This window comes from Myotis nattereri (assembly GCF_964212035.1).
Source record: "Myotis nattereri genome assembly, chromosome: 4".
In the NCBI taxonomy this organism is placed as follows: domain Eukaryota; kingdom Metazoa; phylum Chordata; class Mammalia; order Chiroptera; family Vespertilionidae; genus Myotis; species Myotis nattereri.
Genome location: NC_138079.1, coordinates 91,353,850 through 91,377,071, shown reverse-complemented (window position 1 = coordinate 91,377,071; position 23,222 = coordinate 91,353,850). Strand labels below are relative to the sequence as shown.

General features: G+C 38.3%; 1 protein-coding gene across 3 annotated transcripts in view; it reads left to right on the top strand.

Annotated features, from left to right (window-relative positions):
• MRTFB (myocardin related transcription factor B) overlaps positions 1 to 23,222 on the top strand; it is a 191,957-nt gene that overhangs the window by 129,186 nt on the left and 39,549 nt on the right. For all 3 annotated transcript variants that reach the window (XM_081089067.1, XM_081089066.1, XM_081089068.1), the window contains 5 exons: positions 10,403 to 10,468; positions 12,901 to 12,956; positions 14,046 to 14,121; positions 19,174 to 19,335; positions 21,517 to 21,695. In XM_081089067.1, coding sequence (XP_080945193.1) covers positions 10,403 to 10,468; positions 12,901 to 12,956; positions 14,046 to 14,121; positions 19,174 to 19,335; positions 21,517 to 21,695 — 539 coding nt within the window. The remainder of the gene's footprint in view (positions 1 to 10,402; positions 10,469 to 12,900; positions 12,957 to 14,045; positions 14,122 to 19,173; positions 19,336 to 21,516; positions 21,696 to 23,222) is intronic.

Genomic DNA, 23,222 nt, shown 5'->3' with positions numbered 1-23,222 from the left:
TCCTTTCCTCTCTCTTGCTCTTTATCGGTTATAGACTTGCTCAAGTATTTTCCAACCTGAAGTTCCATGCCTTCTCAAGCTTTTCACCCTCTTTCCTACCCTTCATGGGCAACATCTTTAAAATATTGTTTCCATTAACATCACTCACACTTTTGGTCCTTCTTTATTCCTTAACCTCCTCCAGTATGTCTTCCATTCATCACTCTGAAAAGTAGCTCCTCCATGTATTAAAACAGCAATATTTAACCCTGTTGATCATGAATCCCTTCTAGAAACACTTTATACACACCCTTCAGGCTCCTCCTCCTCCCAGGCAGCTTCCTCTGTCTTCTTTGTTGGATCTTCATCCCCTAGCTGATCTATAAATTGTTAATTTTTAATTGTTAACTTTCCTCAGAGCATAGTCCTGGGCTTCTTTTGCCTTTTCTTTGTATATTCTCTATCTTGGCAAATACTACAGATGTCACAACTTCCAAATTTCAATCTCCTGGCAAAACCTACCTTCTGAAATCTGGACCTATACAGCCAGTTGTCACTTGCACATTTCTACTTCCAATTCCAACATGTCCAAGACTGGACTCCATAATGACCAACTTGTGCTCTTTATCTCAGTAAATGGTTCAGGTGCTTAAGCCAGAAACCCAGGTGTCATTTTTATATCTTTCTCCTTCAAATACAATATCCAGTCCCTACCACATGATGTTGCTTTTATTCTTAACTAGAGGCCTGGTGCACAAAATTCATGCACTGGGGTGGGGGGGGGGGAGGGTGTCCCTCAGCCCAGCCTGCACCCTCTCTAATCTGGGACCCTTGGGGGATGTCCGACTGCCAATTTAGGCCCGAGAGGGATCGGGCCTAAACCAGCAGTCGGACATCCCTCTCATAATCCATGACTGCTGGCTCCCACCCTCACCTGCCTGCCTGATTGCCCCTAACCACTTCTGCCTGCCAGCCTGATTACCCCCTAACCACTCCCCTGCCAGCCTGATGGATACCTACTGCTCCTCTACTGGCCTAGTCGCCCCCAACTGCCCTCCCCTGCAGGCCTGGTCACCCTAACTGCCCTCCCCTGCCGGCCTGGTCCCCCCCCAACTGCCCTCCCCTGCTGGCCTGGTCCGCCCCCAATTGCTCTCCCCTGCAGGCCTGGTCACCCCCAACTGCCCTCCCCTGCTGGCCTGATCACCCACAACTGCCCTTCCCTTCTGGCCATCTTGTGACCACAGGGGGCGGCCATCTTGTGTGGGGGCATGATGGTCAATTTGCATATTACCTCTATTATATAGGATAGATTTCAAATCTGGTCATTATCTCTCTCAGCTATTGGAGTTGAAGAAAATAATGAGAAGTCTTATGCTTAAGTTTTATACCCTGGAACAGTGGTCAGCAAACTGCAGCTCGCGAGCCACATGCAGCTCTTTGGCCCCTTGACTGTGGCTCTTCCACAGAATACCGACTTCTGCGCATGGGCCACAAAGTTTCAATCACATTGTACGTGTGCGCTGTACATGGTATTTTGTGGAAGAGCCACACTCAAGGGGCCAAAGAACCGCATGTGGCTCGCAAGCCATGGTTTGCCGACCACTGCCCTGGAACATCAGAAAAATTCTACCAAATTTATGTAAATAAATTTATGATTTACAAGAGAAAGCTTAATCTGAACTTCTGACAACCATTCAAACCTAGCCCCATCACTCTACTAATTCCTTTGATATCTTTTGGTCCCTTACTGCTTATTTGTTGTACCAAATTTTACTATTATTTTGGGTTTATATAGCCAGTTTTAGGTAAGTGGAAGTGAATTTAAAGTTACTTTAAAACATGATTATGGAGAGAACCTCGCTATGCTGATCAACTGAACACTGCCTCCGTCCACACCTTTGGGAACCTCTGGACCTGCTGGGGCTGGACCCCAACAGCCAATTTGCTTCCAAAAACTAAGGTTGTAATAAATTGCAAATTCCGAATGAGAGAACCAAGATGGCAGCATAGGTTAACGCCGGAGTTTGCTGCTTTGAACAACTACTTCAAAAGTGAAACCAAAAAACGGAAGGGACATCACCCAGAACCACAGGAACGCTGGCTGAGTGGAGGTCCTACAACTAGGAGGAAAGAGAAACGCATATGGACACTCAGAGGAGGCACAGTGCTGAAGTCAAATTCTGAGGTGCGGAGTGCGCGGAGCGGGCTGGCGGCGGAGGGCGCGGTTGGCGTTTTCAATTGGGAGGGAGTCGCAGACTCTGAGCTCCAGATACAGGCTCAAACGGGAGAAGCGGGACTGTCTGGCTTCGGTCAGAGCGAGTGCAGCTTTCTCTCCGAGGTTTGCAGCCGTTGCTGGGACTCAGAGAGGCAGAGCCCCTGGGGACAGGACTGAGAGCGGCCATAACTGCTCTCTCCGGCCCACCCTGTTGATCCTGTGCGACCCGCCCCGCCCAAGCCCTGCACAGAGGCATTTGCTGGATAGCCTCAGGCAAAGGCTAGATTAGCACCTCCCTAGAGGACAGAAGTTCTCTCACTGCTGACACAGGTGATTCTCATAGCCACTTGGCCTGGAGGTCAAACCCTCCCTGGAATTAGCTACAACAATCAAGATTTAACTATAAGACTGCGAACAAAGACCACTAGGGGGTGCACCAAGAAAGCATAACAAAATGCGGAGACAAAGAAACAGGACAAAATTGTCAATGGAAGATATAGAGTTCAGAACCACACTTTTAAGGTCTCTTAAGAACTGTTTAGAAGCCGCCGATAAACTTAATGAGATCTACAAGAAAACTAATGAGACCCTCGATCTTATATTGGGGAACCAACTAGAAATTAAGCATACACTGACTGAAATAAAGGATAATATACAGACTCCCGACAGCAGACCAGAGGAGCGCAAGAATCAAGTCAATGATTTGAAATGCGAGGAAGCAAAAAACACCCAACCGGAAAAGCAAAATGAAAAAAGAATCCAAAAATGCGAGGATAGCGTAAGGAGCCTCTGGGACAGCTTCAAGCATACCAACATCAGAATTATAGGGGTGCCAGAAGATGAGAGAGAGCAAGATATTGAAAACCTATTTGAAGAAATAATGACAGAAAACTTCCCCCACCTGGTGAAAGAAATGGACTTACAGGTCCAAGAAGCGCGAAGAACCCCAAACAAAAGGAATCCAAAGAGGACCACACCAAGACACATCATAATTAAAATGCCAAGAGCAAAAGATAAAGAGAGAATCTTAAAAACAGCAAGAGAAAGAAACTCAGTTACCTACAAGGGAATACCAATACGACTGTCAGCTGATTTCTCAACAGAAACTTTGCAGGCCAGAAGGGAGTGGCAAGAAATATTCAAAGTGATGAATACCAAGAACCTACAACCAAGATTACTTTATCCAGCAAAGCTATCGTTCAGAATTGAAGGTCAGATAAAGAGCTTCACAGATAAGGAAAAGCTAAAGGAGTTCATCACCACCAAACCAGGATTATATGAAATGCTGAAAGGTATCCTTTAAGAAGAGGAAGAGGAAGAAAAAGGTAAAGATACAAATTATGAACAACAAATATGCATCTATCAACAAGTGAACCTAAGAATCAAGTGAATAAATAATCTGATGAACAGAATGAACTGTTGATTATAATAGAATCAGGGACATAGAAAGGGAATGGACTGACTATTCTTGGGGGGGAAAGGGGTGTGGGAGATGCGGGAAGAGACTGGACAAAAATCGTGCGCCTATGGATGAGGACAGTGGGTGGGGAGTGAGGGTGGAGGGTGGGGCAGGAACTGGGAGGAGGGGAGTTATGGGGGGGGGGGAAAGGAGGAACAAATGTAATAATCTGAACAATAAAGATTTAATTAAAAAAATAAAAATAAAAAATAAAAAATAAAAAAAACATGATTATGTATATTGTGGGGAAGGGATGAACAAAACAATACTCTCTTACCCTGTAAGTGGGAATATAGATTGGTACAACCATTTGGATTGCAATGTGCCCTATGAAATTTTAAATTATTAGAAATGTAGTGTGTGTTTATAAACTCAAAAGATGCCAAAAAATGAATCAGGAGAATCATTGCAGCCTTATTATAATAACAAGTAATTGCAAAACTTAAGAGCGTATGATTAATACGTCCAAGTGTTAGATATAGCCATTAAGAATGAGCTAGATTTCATGTTTTTTGAAATACGTTTTTATTCATTTTAGAGTAAGGGAGAAGGAATCAGAGAGACAGAGAGAAAGAGAAACCTCGATGTGAGATAAATACATTGATTGGCTGCCATCTGTTCACACCCCTAGGGGGGATCGAACCCGCAACCTAGGTTTGTGCCGACTGGGAATTGAATGGCAACCTTTCAGTGTACGAGATGACGCTCAACCAACTGAGCCACACCAGCCAGGGCTAGATTTCATGTTGTTGTTTTTTAAGCTAACCCTAAACTACATGACTAGTATGATCCCATTGCATGTGTTTCCTTTGCATAGTGTAGATTTAATATTGTCAGAATATTCACAAAATATTCTCTGGAGCCCTAGAAATTTAACAGTGGTTACTTTGTGGAGAAGGACTAGGGTAGCATGGACTAACTTTCACTTTTCTTTTTAATACTTTTTTTTATCTGCATGTCACTATTTTAACAAATAAAAATAGAAATTTTTTTCTAAAACATTGATTTTTTAAATAGAGGTATTAGTGGTACAAATAGTAAGGCATTTCTGAGTCCCAAGCTCAGAAGCAAACACTTCAGGATGTGACTTCTTACCCTTTAACTGCAAAATAAACCATATACAGCAAAGAACTGTAAATACGTGAGTCTTTGTAGAATTACATTTTTAAATCCTGTTGATAATGGGGTGTGGAAGTAGGGAGTATATCTCCCCTTCAGTTTTGTTGTAAACCTAAAACTGCTCTAAAAAAAATAAAGTCTTTTTAAAAAATCCTTATGGCTTTTTTATCTTTGAAAAAAAGTGGTTCTCTTCAGCAAGTATGTAAAGTAATAGCAGTAATAGTAACAATAATTACAATTTAACATTTATTTTTAAGGTAAAGGAAGAGCAGTTCATCAGTCTTTTGCCTTTTCAGTATAAATCTTTAAGCTGTCATTTTGCCCCTCCCGAATAATCAAATGCAGTTGTAAACTTGACTGCTGAGCTGCTGCTTGATAAAACACTGCACCAGGATCGCACGGGGCCTCAATCTTCTCCTACTGTGTTACTCAGGGGCCGGTTTATCCCTCTTATGTCTAAATTCAAAAGACAATGTGAGAATGTTGGCTTTTCTAAATTGTCTTGTTTTCATAGGATCAGGCCTCTAGTTTAATACTATTTAAACAATACATATTAAATGTTTGCCAGCATCTGCTTCATTCATTTATATATCTGTTTGAAAATATTTTTTAAAAAAATAACTGAAATCAGGTTCTGTTTTTGGCCTGAAACTGATTCAACCCACCCTCCTTCATACCCCATAACTAGCTATTTATAAAGAGTTTTCAAGACCATGGCTGCCTGCCATTCTGCTTCCTAGGAAGTATCATTTCTGCCTTGTTTTTATAATATACAGTCCTCAGATGTCCCCTTGCAAACCTGGGCTAAAACTATGCTTTGTTTTGGCTTATTCAATTCATGCTGAATCGCTATATATTACTATTAAAATGTTGCATAATAGGGTGTTTTTTTCTTTAGAGTGAAAAGGCACTTTAATTACATCATATTAAGGAAACATTCCAAACATTCTACTTATAGAAACAAAAAAGAATAGAAGTATCATTCTATGTCTATTCACTAAGCAGCTGGAAACTTTGAAGTGGGTATAAGTATTACGTGAAAGCATGATATTTTAAGGTTTTTCATACTGGAGACTAATCCTAAGATTTTGTTCTAAAAGCACTTTAAACCATTTAAGAAGCAGGAGAAAGGAACTAAAAGTAGGTACTTTTAAATATCTGAACTATTTATGATGCTGAGTAAGAATGACATTTTATCTTTACCATTAGATAAGCTACCTTTCATTTTTTAAAATGGTCTTTAAAATCAAATTTTTACTTTTCCTATATAAAAAAAAGAGCAAGCTCAAAAACACTTCTGTTGACACAATATTGTTTTTATCCATTCTAACCAAGAAAACACTAAATAGAGTTTTCAAAATTATATGCAGTTTTCTTTGTTGAAATGTAATAGGATACCATGAATATTAGCCCTAAGAGATAATGACACATCACCTTAGAAAAATCCAATAATGAATTAAAATTTTTATCTCTAAATGCAATGGGTATAAAGTACTATGTATGTATAGTCTCACTCATCTATAATTTCAAAGATGATACGTATATCATGGTCAGCAAGTGGCTCTAGAGCCTCATCTATTGATGAGGGCCCTTTTCATGCCTCTTGTGAGTTTTATAATCAGGAAATACAGAACTATTAGAGAATTCTGAACTTAAATGTTCAAATGTGAGCAATTATAACATGAATTCTCTTTCAACCTTATCACTATGTCCTTTGTTTTCTGAAAAGATGTAGCTGCTCACTGAGTGTTTTGAACTTTTTTTTTTCTCCCTGAGAATTCTATAGACTTGTAATTATTGGCAAGATGGCCATGGAGGATACTGGATTTTTGTCAGTTAACTAATTAGGGTGGAAGCTATGTCAGTCCTGCTCGTGGGTTCAGTTTTCAGACACAAGGCCATTGCCAGGAAACTGTCTTCTTAGGCAGCGGTACTACCATCACCACCCACTTGCCACCACAGGAAAGCAGTGCTCGACCAGTGCCTAGTCTTTAGTTTTTAGAAATGCAATCTTATCAACACAGGCAGTGCCAGGTTTTCCAGAGATCAGCCAGTTTATTCATTGTTCTTAAGAAACGACTGTGCAACAGGCACAGCAGCATGCAGTGATCTGGGCCTTCCCTGCCTCTGTGCAGACATGAAAGTGGAGGCTACTACGAGAGGAAGAAGATCTCTAGGCTTCATTCATATATAAGTCCCAGAGAAACTTCATAAAAAATCTTGATTCTACAACCACGAATGTTTCTGATCACTAAGAGAGGGTCTTCTCCCTTCACAGTACAGGATAAACATCGCCAAATTCTGCCCAATTCTAGTTTTCCCATGTTGTGGGACAATGAGCTGTCTACATCATTCAAGCCTTGTTCTTCCCAGCCTTCAGCATTCTGTAAGATGCAGATATCAGTTGTTATTTATTATATATTGAATTTTTATGAATGTGATGAGGAAGTACTAAATGGAAGTTTGATATTTTCCTTAATTATGAGCCTGTCCCTATTTGATGGGTACTTTTTATAACCATTTGTTGTTCTCAGAAGAGCCTCTGTCAGGTTATGAGTGACTGGTTATATTTAATATAAATGAATATTATAATTGTTTTTAACATTAATCCAAAGTGGCAATGTACCCAGTCTCTTAATGGTGCATTGTGCCTCATATTCAATAGAATGTGTCCAATACTGCCCACCTGTTTTGATAGATTAAAACTAAATCAAGCAGGTCATCAACAGTCCTAACAGCATGACTGGTGATACTCCTCTTCTTCCATTCATGTTCTTCCTAATGTCTTAGTAAATGAACATGCCTAGGAAGGCTGCTTGCCATACTGCTTTGTAGATAATGATATTACTTCTTGGGAAGAATATATAGGCAATGATGAGAGCATTGATTGGGAAGATTGATCTCTTATCTTCTGATGGTGAGGCATAAGTTTGATTGTTTTGCCATCAAACAAACTGCATGGGAAACACAATTGGTTTGCATTTGGGTTTTGTTTTATTTGAACAATTGATGATTGGTGACATGCATTAATTCTGTGTGTTACCCTTGTGGCAGCAGATACATTTACACATCAGCATGAAAGTGTGATTTCTAATCAAAGATGATACAGTTGACAGGGTTTTTGTCAAGGTGCATCAGGGCAGTTGACCAATGTACAATCAGGAGGTGCTTCAAGACTAACAAGCTGTTGCCTTCAGTGTTGGTTTGCACATCAAGTGGTTGCAAATGTATCCATCATTACAAGACACCATCGCCCAAATATATATATTGTGTTTGATACATTTCTCTCAAAAGTTTGGTGCTTTGTTTGTTTGTTTGTTTGTTTGAAACCAAAGAAGGGGGTGGATGTTTTCATTGCCCTTTATATTTTACTCCTTTCTTTGAGCTCTCCCTTGGGAGAAAAGAAAGATACCGCTAGAGATTCTCCAACAGATGTGGACCACTGTGTTCCAGAAGTGTCAGCTTTTGAACTGGACATTGTTCTGACCTTTTTCTCCTCTCGGTATTCCTTTTCTTGGAATATGGGATTCTACCTCTTGAATATGACCATTAATTTCAGACAAGCATTAACTTTAGAAGAATGTTAGAGTATGCAGCCATTTGGGTGCTATCAGATTCACAGGTCAACTCTTTGGTTATTTTTGTTCCTAGTAAAGTACAGTGGGAACACACTATCCTCAATAAACTGTAAGTTATCAGGGAAAAGATCTTTGTGTTAGAGCATAATTGATCCAAAATATCACAGAGCATTTTAATGTGAGAAACATGTGCATACATTTTTTTACTATTAAATTTTGCTTTTGCTTGTGTAATAGAATCTTATGTCAGTTGCTTCAATTCTAAATGGGATGTCATGAATCTTTGTGATCCAATGGTCCCCAAAAGAAGCAAAAAACATTTTTTTTCAGTACAGTGGGGGCTTAACTTACGAGTTTAATTTGTTCCGAGACCAAGCTGGTTAAGGAGCTCGTTAAGGAGCTCGTTAACTCAAATTACTCTATCAACTCAATGCAAAAAATTGGCCGAGAGACAGCTGGTATCTCAAAAAACTCGTTAGTCGGGACACTCGTCAGTCAAGGCCCCACTGTACTTAATAAAGGAAGACATTCATATCTAGCAATGAAACTAAAAATGTTTAAAAGCCATTTCATAGCCTAGCCCTAGCCTCTTTTTGAAATGTACCTAAGATTGCGCTTTGCCCTGCAGTCAGCACAAGGGCAAGCCCAAGCAAAGGCTCTGAGGGCCTCAAGGCCCTTTGTCTTCAGGCCTCGGGTTTGTTGCAAGTAGAGCCACCACATGCACCGCATTTGAGCCTGGGTAAGGGACCGGTCTAAGCTGGCCCTGCTCCAGCCTTCACCCCCTGCTAGAAAACTCTCTCTGTCTTCCTTCCGTACGTTTAAGAAATACACATAGGGCCCGAGCCGGTTTGGCTCAGTGGATAGAGCCCACAGAGTGAGGGTCCTGGGTTCGATTGCAGTCAAGGGCACACAACTTGGTTGCAAGTTCCCCGGCCCTGGTTGGGCGCGTGCAGGAGTCAACCAATCGATGTGTCTCTCTCACATCGATGTTTCTCTCTGTCTCTTCCTCTCCCTTCCACTCTCTCTAAAAATCAATGGAAATATATCCTTGGGTGAGGATTAACAAAACAAAAAAAGGAAAAAAAGAAATACACATGGGAATTTTTATTATTATTTTTTTATTTATTTGCATATTGACAAACCTTAAGCAGATACTTAAAATCCTAACCTTGGTTTTCATCAAGGTTTTGAAACAAAAATAAAAGTGGAAACTTAAAATTTAATGTAAGGTAAGCTAAGGAAAATTTTTTTAAAGTTGCTTCATATATTCCTTTTTTAAAATTAGCTCATTTTCCAGCTAAAATTATAGAAATGCTATGAAAGGAATCCACTTAAGAAATTGAGAACAAAAAATTATTTTTATTAAATTGGCAAACTGAGTATACACATTTTGTGATATACCTTGTTTTTTACAAGTTCTAATTATTTGGTTCTTCTTATTATTAAAATTATAAGGTGTCGATCAATTTGTGACTTTCTTAGAAGTTGTAGAATGAGCTATGATGTCTTGTATTATGCAAAGATTAGTAAACTTTAAATTCCTAATTTAGAAATTTTCCCTTGGGTTGTTAGTAATATCTCATGGGTCTAATTTTTATTATGCAGTTGACCTTCATTAAAGCTATTTAAAATTTGTTCCAGATAGAGTAAATCCCTCCAAATAATTCAATATTTCCTTAAAATACATTTTTGCTATAACTAGTTTTTAACAAAAAAAAAAAAAACTAAGGAATGTTAAGGAATCTCATATTTCTACAAATAAGACAGTATATAAGCCAATTACTTTTATTTGCTGAGTACTATGTGATTGTATTTAAACAACAAATACTTTGCTTTATTCAGCAAATTAACATTGTTAACTAACTTAACACAAAATATTCTGAGAGAACGTCAGAGTTCACCAAGCAGGCAGAAATCATGAACTGATTCTCTTTTTACAGATTGGATGGTGCCAGGTAGTATTCCTATTCCATTATGAATTAGAAGATGTTTAATAAAGTTGCCTCTTGCAGTTGCCTCTGAACTCTAATGGTAATTATTTCCTTTTCACAGTGCTTCAGCTGAGGCTGCAACAGAGGCGGACGCGGGAACAGCTCGTGGACCAGGGCATCATGCCACGTAAGATTCGAGTGTCTGTCATCTCTAATGTAACATAACAGTGGGCATGTCCAAGAAGAACCTGTACCCATGTAATCAATATATAATTACCAGATGAGTTTATAAGAAAAACCAGGCTTCAGCATTGCCAACCTAAGGGAATTATTTAAAACACATTTTAAAAACTCGATGCCGTTTAAAAATTGGACTCAAATTTTGTTATACAAAGGAACACCTTTAAAACTCTGTAATTAGGCTAACATCAGTTCTTCAAACTGCAACATTTGTTTTAGTTTTAACTAATTGAAGTAATCGCTACTTAATGGATCCAGTGTTACTTAGACTTGCAAAAGTAGCATATAAAATTAACTCAAAACCTTATTATACTTTAAATTATTTAATTTAAATTATCTTTTATGCTATAGTATAGGCTATAATATTAAATGTGTCTTAGTTACAGGACTAATAAATATTCTATTTATAATTAATAAAATCTTTCTTGCCCGAGTACAGATATTTTCCAACTAGTTATCTCTAAGCTTCAGTCCTTCATTTTTTGAGAGTTGGTTAATTTTAGAATATTTGTCCAGGCTGTCTTCTTTAGCTTTAATCACCAAGTTTGAAGATGAACCCATATTTTAGAGAGGACGAGTGGTGGTTTTATGTAGGCCATTAGGATTATTTATATGGATTTTTTCTAAAAGTTGATTTCTCCAAGAAGTAACTTATTTGGCTTTAAAAAAAATTACAAAAAGCATTTATGCTTCCCAGTCTTCTGAATCGTTGATTTTACCTTTTTTGGTTTATAAGGAACAGTTTTGCTCTGCAGTAGATTTTTCCCATTGAAACCTTTTTTTCTGGACCATTAATTGTCTAAATATTTTTAAGCTAGCATTGTGACAGAGTCAAAGCTGGTTTAATAATCTGCCAGATTTCTTCACCACTACATTCCTGACTATGAACAGGATCAATCAAATAGGAACAAATTATGATGTTTAAGACACCACTGCTAAGCCAGTCTGCTTTTAGAAGCTGGTCCCTGCTTTTAGAAGTTGGTCCCTAGCCAAACCCGTTGGGACTAGCTGCTAGGAGTCTTTGCAGTGCTTCAAGTACCAGAGCTGACAACAGTAATGCTACAAGAGTTGATGGGCCAACTTTTGGAGATGACAGCCTAAGTGAGCCTAGTCCTATATCTCACCCACATCATCTGACTGCTTGTAGTCATTAAATGCAGGGTGTTATCAGACAGTGGTGGACATACAAAAGGTTTTGCAAAGATAATTGATAGAAATACTGCAGTAGGCAGGGATTTAGTAAATAAGCACTGCTTACCCTCATTTTGGGATTCTGGAATATTTAATGTACTAGCACTTAACATATTAAAGAATCACTATGTCTTTAGAGTGATTTGCATTGTGGTGTGGTAGAAAGAGCATGAACCTTTCAAATTCAGAATTCTAGATTTAAATCCCACTTTGATCACCATCTAGCTATATGACTTCAAGAATTCATTTTACTTCTTGGAGTCTATACTGGGGCTAATGCCTACCTTGCAAGGCTGTTGTGATGATCAACAGTAATATAATTGTGATTGACCACAGAGCACTGAGCCAAGCCTGTTGTGGGTTCTCAGTAAATGATAGATCTGTACAACATGAAGTACAGTGGATCTCGTGTTCAAGGTCAGATCACTCAAGGTTAAATGTTCTAAGGACATTTGGGCTTTTTCCAGTAGCTTATATGGCCAATAAAGTCCTGCCAAGGAATCATCAGAGTTCCCTTGGTGATGGTAATTTGCCCCAGCAATTGGTTGGAACTAATCTAACCTGATATTTGCATTGTCATTATGTATACAACTTCATTTTAAAAGTTTGCTTGTTTTATTTGTGAACTACATACAGTTTTTTAAATTTTTATAAGAGTTTATTTGAGCTAAACTGATGATGTATGCCAGAGAACAAGATCTCAAACGCTCCTATGAAATATATAGTGGGGGGTTTTTTTGTTGTTGTTGTGTGTGTGTGTGTGTGTGTGTGTGTGTGTGTGTGTGTTTTCTTTTATTGATTTCAGAGAGGAAGAGAGAGAGAGAGAGATAGAAACATCAATGATGAGAGAGAATCATTGATCGGCTGCCTCCTGCACACCCCCTACTGGGGATCGAGCCCGCAATCTGGAAATGTGCCCTTGACCAGAATCGAACCTGGGACCTTTCAGTCCACAGGCTGATGCTCTATCCACTGAGCCAAACGGGCTAGGGCTGAAATATATAGTTTTAATTATGAAACACTTAAGGTTCCAAATTTTGCAGATCTCCTAAAGGAACTAGTAAATAAATGGAACTGTAGATGTGAACTACTAAGGTTAAGAAGAAACATCAAGAAGTACTGTAACGTTTGACTGAAGTATTAACTCCTCTATTTATCCTACGGAACCAATTTCTTTTCCTCTCGCAGCCTTGAAGAGCCCAGCAGCATTCCATGAGCAGATAAAAAGCTTGGAACGAGCCAGAGTAAGAAATCTCACTTTAAAATGTTCTACTTCTCTGCTTCTCTCATTTCAAAACACCTGTGGACAAGTAGCAGTCTTACTCCTAAATATGTCAAAAGAGGAGCTGCAGTGAATTTGCAGGATACATGGCATATAGAGTAATATATCCTGGGGTAGTTTTTATCTTCGAAATTGGTAGAAAATACATGACATTCAAATTTTGTTCTTTTAAAACTAGTGTCTAGTTTTGTACATACAGGACAAATCATACTTCTTTGCTTACTTGCTTTCAGGGCATAACCACAGTTTTCAGAATAATAATGAAGTAATTCTGCCATTTGTTACCCCAGCAGATGGACACAGACCCTACTGTGTTACCTGTACCTGTGACCAAGGGTAGGAGAATCTGACCAAATCAAAGAATATGGCCACAAGCCACTCTGTTTTATTCTTTGAGTTGACTCCATCATAGTTGCATACCGAATTGATATTTATTATTTTTCTTTAAAAGTACCAATATGCACATTTTTTCTTTTTGTTTTAGGGATAACTTCTATCATGTTTTATGACAAAAATTCCTTTAGAATTTTCTCAGGATGCAATAATGATCTCTTAGAGGCTTATAAAATATAAAACCCTATTGTTTGGAGTTGAGTACAGTTCTGAATAAGAAAATCTGATCAAGGATATGAACTCATCAAAGAAAATATATGAGAAATTTTAGTAAATTGTTATTTAGGTGGATTTTTTTACTTGACCTGAAGTTTAGATTTTTTTAGATATTTAAATGTTCGAAATTTTATGTCTGTTCAAAAATCAATTTCAAAATTATGAGCCTTTGCCTTTCCCAAGTTTTAAAATAAAGGTCTCTAACTTGATTACTTTATACCAGCATATACTATGTCCTTGTACAATGTTGAAGGCTGCAATTTAAATCGTATATTGGATAATAGTTTCTCAAAGCACTAATTTCTACTTTTCTGTTCCTCTCAAAATCATGACCAAAAGGGTATCAATTAATTTAAATGGAGTACCTTGAGAGAAAAATATGTAAAAACACAATAAGTCATAATTAATTTATGGCAAGATTATCTCTTTTTTTTTTTTTAAGACTGAAAACTTTTTGAAGCACAAGATTCGAAGTCGACCAGATCGTTCTGAACTTGTCAGGATGCACATTTTAGAAGGTAACAATTTTATTTCTGCTAGTTTTATGTGAGAATGCCGCCATTTCTTTTTATTCCCATTTAATAACTTTTACCCCACAGGCTGACATCCTCCAAATTGGGTAGCAACATGAAGACCCAAAGTTATGTTAGGTACATGGGAAAGGTTTGATTCTCCAAATAACCTACTGATGGACGGACTCTTCCCCACCAGCTGGTACCATAGGTGTCTATCATACTGTCCTGGAAAAACTTTTCAGTCCAGAGGATTTCTTCTTCAGAGAGGGACATGTGCCCACTCATTAAGTCATAAAGGGTACAATGGCCACAAGTCTAACCATAGATTTCCCTGTTATGTCTGCCTGGTACAATGTCCACACCTAACATTATTGCTTTGTTGCTACTTGCCCACAATAGTCCAGCTTGATTTAACCATTATCTTAAACACCCTCCACTCAGCCCAGCAAATTTTCTCCATCTGGCCTCATCCCTTATGAAGCTGGTAGGGATGGTTCTATTCCATCTTTCATGAGACGAATGGCTAAGGCCAGGATATTTTTCTCTCTGGATACATAGCATTCTTTTTTTATTATTGTTGGCACTATTACACATGTCCCCCACTCTTCCCTGGCCTTCACCATTGTTGTCTGTGCCCATGGGCTACACATACGCATTTTTGTTCTTTGGCTAATCTCTTCTATTCCCCCACCCCCACACTCCTCCCCTCTTAGCTCTGTCAGTCTGTTCCATACCTCCATGCATCTGATCCTATTTTGTTCGTCAGTTTATTTTGGTCATTAGATTCCACATATAAGTGAGATCATATGGCATTTGTCTTTCTCTGACTGGTTTATTTCGCTTAGTTTAATAATCTCCAGGTCCATCCATGCTGTCACAAAAGGAAAGACCTTCTTTTTTACAGCTGAGAGAGAGAGGTCGGGGGGTGGGGGGGTGAGAAATGTCAATCCCACACGCGCCCCACCAGAGATCGAACCCACCACCTTTTGGTATACAGGACAACACCCCAGCCACCTGAGCCACAAGGGCTTTTATCCACTCATCTACTGATTGTCACTTTGGCTCTTTCTAGATCTTGGCTATTGTAAAGAACACTGCTATGAACATCAGGGTACATATATTCTTTCTTATTAGTGTTTCGGGGTTCTTCGGATACATTCCCAGTAGTGGGCTCACTGGATGAAACGGCAGTTCCATTTGTAATTTTTTGAGGAAACTCCACACTGTTTTCCACAGTTGCTGAAGACAAAGCATTCTTGAAAGCTGGTATCACCACCATAAATTTCTCAAGTTACATTTTCTTTCATTATTTTGCTTCTCTGACTAATTTATTGAGCAAGACTAGGAGCTTGACCGTGTGATAGTCTTCAGTATGTTAAAACTTGAGAAGATACAGAAAGAATCGGAAAACTCCTCAAATATTCAGACACAATTATCATGTAGAGGAAAGATTAGATTTGTTCTCTCTGGCCTGATGACAGATTTAGTATTAGAATTAGGTTGACATGAGAATTAGGTTGACATTAATAGTAAAAAGTATTAGGTTGTAGCTCAACATAAGGAATAATACCCTAAAGGTCAGGTATGTCCAAATACAGACTTTTCAGGAAGCCACATGGTGGCTGTGATCAGAGGTGTTTTGTCATTGGCTAGTGAGCCAGACACCAGAGGCCAACAAGTGAACCTGTCTTCATGGAGTTTACATTCTAATGGTACAGACAAATAAACAGACAAAATAAATGAATTACACAATCAGAAAAGTGCTTTATAGGGAATAAAGAGGCTGCTGTGAGAATAAGTACAGGCTGACACCACGTTAAGGATTTTGTAAAGAAGCTCCAAGTATAAAGTTAGCCTCTACAATCCCAAGTCGGGTCTCTTCTGGTCCAAAGAATCTATGATTATGTGACTGTCTTCATATTTGGGGCAGGAAGTGATAGCCCCTGGATGATAAACTCTTCAGGTTGTGTTCTCAGAAGTCCACTGGACTGAAAAGGCATTTCCAGAACTCCAGTGGTAGGGCAGGAGCAGCTACCAGCTATCAGGGATAAGTGAACCTCCAAAGAAGTAATTTATTGCTAAGTGACTAGGGAAATGGCTCTTTCTCTGCCTGCAGACATCTTAACCTATAAGAGGCATTTTTGGAGGAACAAGACTGCCTGTTTCAACTTACCCCCTAACTGTAACAGGCTTTATTAATATAATTAAAACCAAGGCCAATACATTTAGCTGTCAAAAGAAATCATATTTGCTTTTTATAAAGAAGGCTACCCAACATTTAAAAACCTACTCATGTACATGAGTGAACCTTAAGTGATGTTTTTAGGACATCTGTACTCAAGTTGGGATTTTTAAAGTAAGAAAAAATGTGTCATCTATACTTTTTAAATGCCTTAAAACCACCCCCAAGTTATTTTAACATTATCCCAATTTGATATTTGGCAGGCAAAAGTCTGAATTGTTTTCTGAAGTTTAGCAGCTAAAATCCAGCCTCAGCCTAATGGAAATGAGGTGGTAATAAGGCTAGGAACAGAAACATACCGAAATGCCAGCCTCTGAGTATTTATTTCTGGAATAGTTTCTTTCCAAACATATTCCTGATATCACGAAGATTGTGTTGATGGGAGAGAAGAGGAAGGCAGAAGACTGCTCTACCTAAATCAGCGGTTCTCAACCTGTGGGTCGCGACCCCTCTGGGGGTCGAACGACCCTTTCACAGGGGTCGCCTAAGACCATCGGAAAACACATATATAATTATATACTGTTTTTGTGATGAATCACTATTCTTTAATTATGTTCAATTTGTAACAATGAAAATACATCCTGCATATCAGATATTTACATTACGATTCATAACAGTAGCAAAATTACAGTTATGAAGTAGCAACGAAAATAATTTTATGGTTGAGGGTCACCACAACATGAGGAACTGTATTAAAGGGTCGCGGCATTAGGAAGGTTGAGAACCACTGTAATTATATATCTGTTTTTCCGATGGTCTTGGGCGACCCCTGTGAAAGGGTCGCTTGACCCCCAAAGGGGTCGCGACCCGCAGGTTGGCGACCCACAGGTTGAGAACCACTGACCTAAATCTTAACAGAAGCATTTAAATATCAATCAAAGAGTGCATGATCTAATTCTCACAACCGATCATCCTGTATGGTTAGAAGTGTTTTATCTAACAAGATAGGGGCCACAGTTAGTTATATGCAAAATCATAAAAATGAGATGACTACACGTTATTTTAACTTATGGACGTGCATTTATTTGCCAGAATTCTGACTGAGGGCTACGACCTTCACTTGGGGAAGGCTTTAATGAATGGAGTTCACTTCATCTTTCTTGCATAAAGCACAAAACCATTGTACATTGTCTACAATTTCCATTTATGGTGGAAGAAAAACTTTAAGACACTTGAAAAGCAATCTGAGTTTTTAAATCCTAGATTTTACAGTTTTCCCCCAAATCTTTTACAGTTATTAACTGCCCTAATTTGACAGTGATTTTTTTTAATGATTTACCTTTCTCAAATTGTTCCAAAGCATTTGTACAGGTTTCTATGAAGTATTTTATTTTTTTATTGTTCTTACATTTTTTAAAAAATCTTTATTGTTGAAAGTAGTAATAATCATTCTATTTTTGAACTTTGTCTTTCCTCATAACATCTAATTATATTATGTATTGGCATTAGCAATCCTGACAGATATGAACTATTTTGTGGACAATAAATCTATTTTGGTGAGCATATAAATCAACTGGTGGAAAGATAAGTGCAGTGACCCATGATCAACATGAGTTGGAGCTGTACAGGCCTACTTATATATGATTTTTTCAGTGAATGCTACAAATGTATTTTGTCTTCCTTAAAATTTTCTTAGTATCATTTTACTCTAGCTTACTTTATTCTGAGAATACTGTGAATAATACATATAACATATAAAATATGTGTTAATCGGCTATTTAAGTTATCAGTAAGGCTGGTCAACAGTAGGCTATTAGTAGTTAAGTTATATGTAGATTTTTGACTGGGGGGGAGTCAACACACCAAACCCCCGAGGTGTTCAGGGGTCAGCTACACTCAGATGTGCCACAGAGTAGTTTATCGGCCTCGGACTTGCAGTGAGCTTTGGGCTTCAACAAGGACATTTTACCTACAAAATGAAGAACATCAGTTAATCCTGAGAATGCTTATGGGGACTTTCATTAAAAGACCTTCTGTATAATTTAAGAGGCAAGCAACTTTCAACTCTAAATTTTGCATTAACACTTCATCATTATGTTTAATCAATTATAAACATTTAGAACAATGTAATAAAATGTTAGTGAGAGTTATGGGAAACACAAGTAATTGACAGAATTATGCAAATGAACAAGTTATGATGTTTATAATAGTTTCACAACTTCATTTATTTGTAAATAGATGAGCTGATGCTTTTATATGACCATTAATTACTATGTACAGTAATTGAATGTTCTAACAGACACAGGATTATTTATGTATGCAGAAATAAACCCAAATTCTTAATTATGATGATTGACTCTGTGACACATGGGGATCAATACAAGAATGTGATTTGAAGCTCTTCTCATTGACTCCTGCAGAGAAGTTTATATCCTAAAATACAGATTTCTAAGATACAGTGTCTCTCCTTCTAGGAACTGACTTTCCAATGAAGCCAAATCTAAAACAGTGAACTTCTTGAGCCATGGACCACATCTGTCTTGTTCACCCTCTGTATCCCTGATACCTAATAAATGTGAATATGCCGCTCTTGCCATAAATGAACAACAGCAGTACCCCACTTTTTGCTTAAGTTTATGTTTATGTGAGTCAATGGGCATCCATATTGTATAGGCAGTATAAAGCTATCCAGGACTAAAAATATAAAATATGTACCGGAACGGTCTTAAAAAGTCATTTTCTTCTTCCATAAATATGTTGAGAACACATCAATATGTTTAAACCAATTTAACTTAAATTAGTTGGCCTGAAATAGCATTGTGGAATAGAGATAGTAATTCAAGTAATGGTTTAAACTGTGTTTCTTCTTTTAGAAACATTTGCAGAGCCATCCCTGCAGGCCACTCAGATGAAGTTGAAAAGAGCTCGCCTAGCTGATGATCTGAATGAAAAGATTGCTCAGAGACCTGGTCCTATGGAGCTGGTGGAGAAAAACATCCTGCCTGTAGACTCCAGTGTTAAGGAAGCAATTATAGGCAAGACTTTAAAAATTTATTCTGGGAGAAAAAAAGCTTGGCACTTTTAGAGAAAACAGATTTACTTTTAAAGGCCAGCACCAACCATAGGTATTGTTTTCTAGTGGGTTAGACATTAACACCTGCACTGATTCCATGATGATTGTTACAGTCGTCCCTCAGCATCCAAGGCAGCTTGGTTCCAGGACCCCCCGTGGATACCAAAATCCTTGGATGCTCGAGTCCTGTATATAAATGCCATTCGCATTTAACCTCCCTACCATCTTCCCATACACTTCAAATCACTTCTAGATCCCTAATGCCATGTTAATGCTATGTAAATAATTGTTAAACTATATTGCTTGGGATTAATGGCAAGAAAAAGTCTGTACATGTTCACTACAGAGGCAGTCATCTTAGGCCTAACTGTGTAGCACGTGTCAGCAACAACGTAACATTTGGGGAACTATTTTCGATCTGGAGTTGTTTGAACTGAGGATGCAGAACCCACAGATACAGAGGGCTAACTGTATATTCGATACTGTTAAGAATAGCATCTCTTACCAGTAACACGGAGATTCTCCTTACATCCTACGTTTAAGTCTTTAAGTTCTGATTTCCTTATCACATCATCTAAGTTAGACTTATTGTACTATACTGTTTAGTTTATGTTGTTTTGTTTAAAATTTTTACAAAGTTCTTATTATTTTTGTTCTCTTTACTTCTAAGAAAGATAAAGAAAAATAGCTTGTTCTGTGTTATTCAGCAAGGTAAATAGAGATGAGTATATATGTATTCATTATGAATGGTAGTATTTTGTCCATCTTATCTCACTTTATCATACTTTGTTACTAATATTTCCACTTTTTTCTGGTATAAAATTTAGCATGAAAAATAAATTCCAGAATAATGCCACTTATTCAGCAAGCAAATTTTTTTTTTTTTTTTTTTGGTTAATCCTCACCTGAGGATATTTTTCCATTGATTTTTAAAGAGAGTGGAAGGGATGGGGAGAGACAGAAAGAAACATCAGTGTTAGAGAGACACATCGATTGGTTGCCTCCTACACATACCAGACCAGGGCCAGGGATCGAGCGTGCAACCTAGGCACATGCCCTTGACAGGAATCAAAACCTGGCATCCTTCAGTCCATAGGTTAACACTCTATCCACTGAGCCAAACCGGCTAGGGCTCAGCAAGCAACTTTTTAAAGTTAATATTCTACTTGAAAACTATGATAGTTTCCATTACTCACGGGGACTTTCTGTTTTGCATTAGTATGAATTTCAATCTTAGGCCATTCGTAGTCCATAATTCGAAGTAGTACAATCAGCTATGATTCCTTTTAATCCCAAGGAAACGGGCTCCCAAAAGCAAGGTATCAGTATAGCTGGGCCACTCCATGAAATGGGACTTAACACGATACCCAGTCACCAGCCCCATTTTCCCTATTGCCTCTTAATGCTTTGTAATAGTTGGATTCCATATCAGGATCCAAATAAGGTCCACATGTTCCCTTTGGCTGATACACCTCTTAAGTCTTAATCTTTTACATGGGCCTTCCTCCTCCTTTCATTTCTTACTACAGTGGGGCCTTGACTTACGAGTTTAATTCGTTCCGTGATGGAGCTCGTAACTCAAATTACTCGTATGTCAAATCAAAAAGTGAATGAGTGAGACACGTGATGCTGGGCTGATGTTGTGGCGTTCACTGTGACGTTCGCTGCGCCAACTAGCGGTGGGGTATCTGAAGCTGGCTCGTAACCCGAATTTTAGCTCGCAACTCAAAGCAAAAAATCGCCCGAGAGACGGCTCATATCTCGAAAAACTCGTTAGTCGGGACACTCGTAAGTCAAGGCCCCACTGTATTTATTTGTTGATGAATGTGGTGATTTTATCTGTGGCATCTCCACATTCTGATTTTACTGGATGCATTTGCATCCACAGGTGTCATTAAAAACTTTCTGTCTCCTGTACTTCCTATAACTGGCAGTTGGATTCAAAGGCTTGACTAGATTCAGGTTTGAGTCCCGCTCCCCGCCCAAGTACTTAAAGTAGGTAGTGGCGGGAAGTACATAATGTTCTTTTTTTTTTTTTAACCAGATTCCTAAGTTCTTAGAAAAAAACAATATTCTCTTCCTTTTTCCTTTTAAGTTTGGTATTCCAAGGCAAAAATCAGTTACAAATCATTTCTTCCTTTAGGTGTTGGGAAGGAAGGCTATCCCCAAACTCAGGGAGATTTCTCATTTGACGAAGACAGTAGTGATGCTTTGTCTCCAGACCAGCCCGCCAGCCAGGAGTCGCAGGGCTCGGCCGCATCCCCAAGTGAGCCAAGAGTTAGTGAGTCACCATCTCCTGTGACTGCAAACACTCCAGCCCAGGTATCATCCTTCTTGTTTTTACCCCTAAATAGAGAAAGTACCTTGCTTTTTTGTATATCAAGTATATATCTTGTATTTTACATATCAGTACATTCTCACCAGAAGAAAAGTCTGAAAATGTGGAGAAATACCTATTCACCTGTAATCTAACCACTGTTAACATTTTTCAATAGATTCTTGCATTTTATTTTCTATACACACATTTTTATTTTACAGTTTGTAACTCTTAAAATTTTTCACATAACTTTTTTTTAGATATAATTCATATATCATGAAGTCCACCTTTTTTTTTTACCGCCTTAACCATTTTATTTTTTATTTTATTGGTTTTACAGAGGAAGGGAGAGCGAGAGAGAGATAGAAACCTCAACAATGAGAGAGAATCATTGATCGATGAGAGAGAATCATTGATCGGCTGCCTCCTGCACGCCCCCTATGAGGGATCAAGCCCACAACCCACGCATGTGCCCTTCACCGGAATCAAACGGGGGCCCTTCAGTCCACAGGCCGACACTCTTTCCACTGAGCCAAACCAACTAGGGCACCACCTTCACCATTTTAATGTGTACAGTTCAGTAATGTTAAATATACTCACATTGTTGTGCAACAGATTGCCAGAATGTTTTTGTCTTGCAAAACTGAAACTATACCCAGTAAACAACTCCCAGTTCCTCCTCCCCCCAGGCCCTAGCAACCACCGTTCAGTTTCTATCTTTATGAATTTGACTGCTTTAGATATTTCATATTAGTAGAATCATACAGTATTTATCTTTTTGTGACTGTCTTATTTCACTTAATATAACATCCTCAAGGTTCACCCATATTGTAGTATGTGACAGAATCTCCTTTATTTTTAAGGCTGAATAATACTCCATTGTATGGATTTACATTGTTTTTTATCCATTTGTCAGTGGACACTGGGTGGTCCCACCTCTTGACTTTTGTGAATAATGGTGCTGTGTACATGGGTGTGGAAATCTTGTTTTCTAGACTTGTTTTCAATTCTTTTGGGCATATACCCAGAAGTGAAATTGCTGGATCATATGGTCATTCTATTTTTAATTTGTTAGGGAAGCTGCATATTGGTCTCCATAGTGGCTGTACCATTTCATATTCAGCAGTGCACAAGGATTCCAATTATCCACATCCTTGCTGACACTTGTTAATTTATGTTCTTGTAATAGTAGCCATGCCAGTGGTGTGAGGTGATACCTCCCTGTGCTTTTGATTTGCATTTCTTTAATGATTAGTTATGTTGAGCATCTTTTCATATGCTTGTTGGCTATTTCTATATTATCTTTGGAGAAATGTCTGTTAAAGTCTTTTGCCCATTTTTTAATCAGGTTATTTGTTTTTCTATTTTTGAGTTGTAAGAGTTCTTCATATATTTTGGCTATTAACCTCTTATCAGATATATGATTTGCAAATATTTTCTCCCATTCCATGTGTCACTTCTTCACTCTGTTGATAGTGTCCTTTAATGCAAAGTTTTTAAGTTTGATATAGTCCCACCCTGGTGTGTTTTTT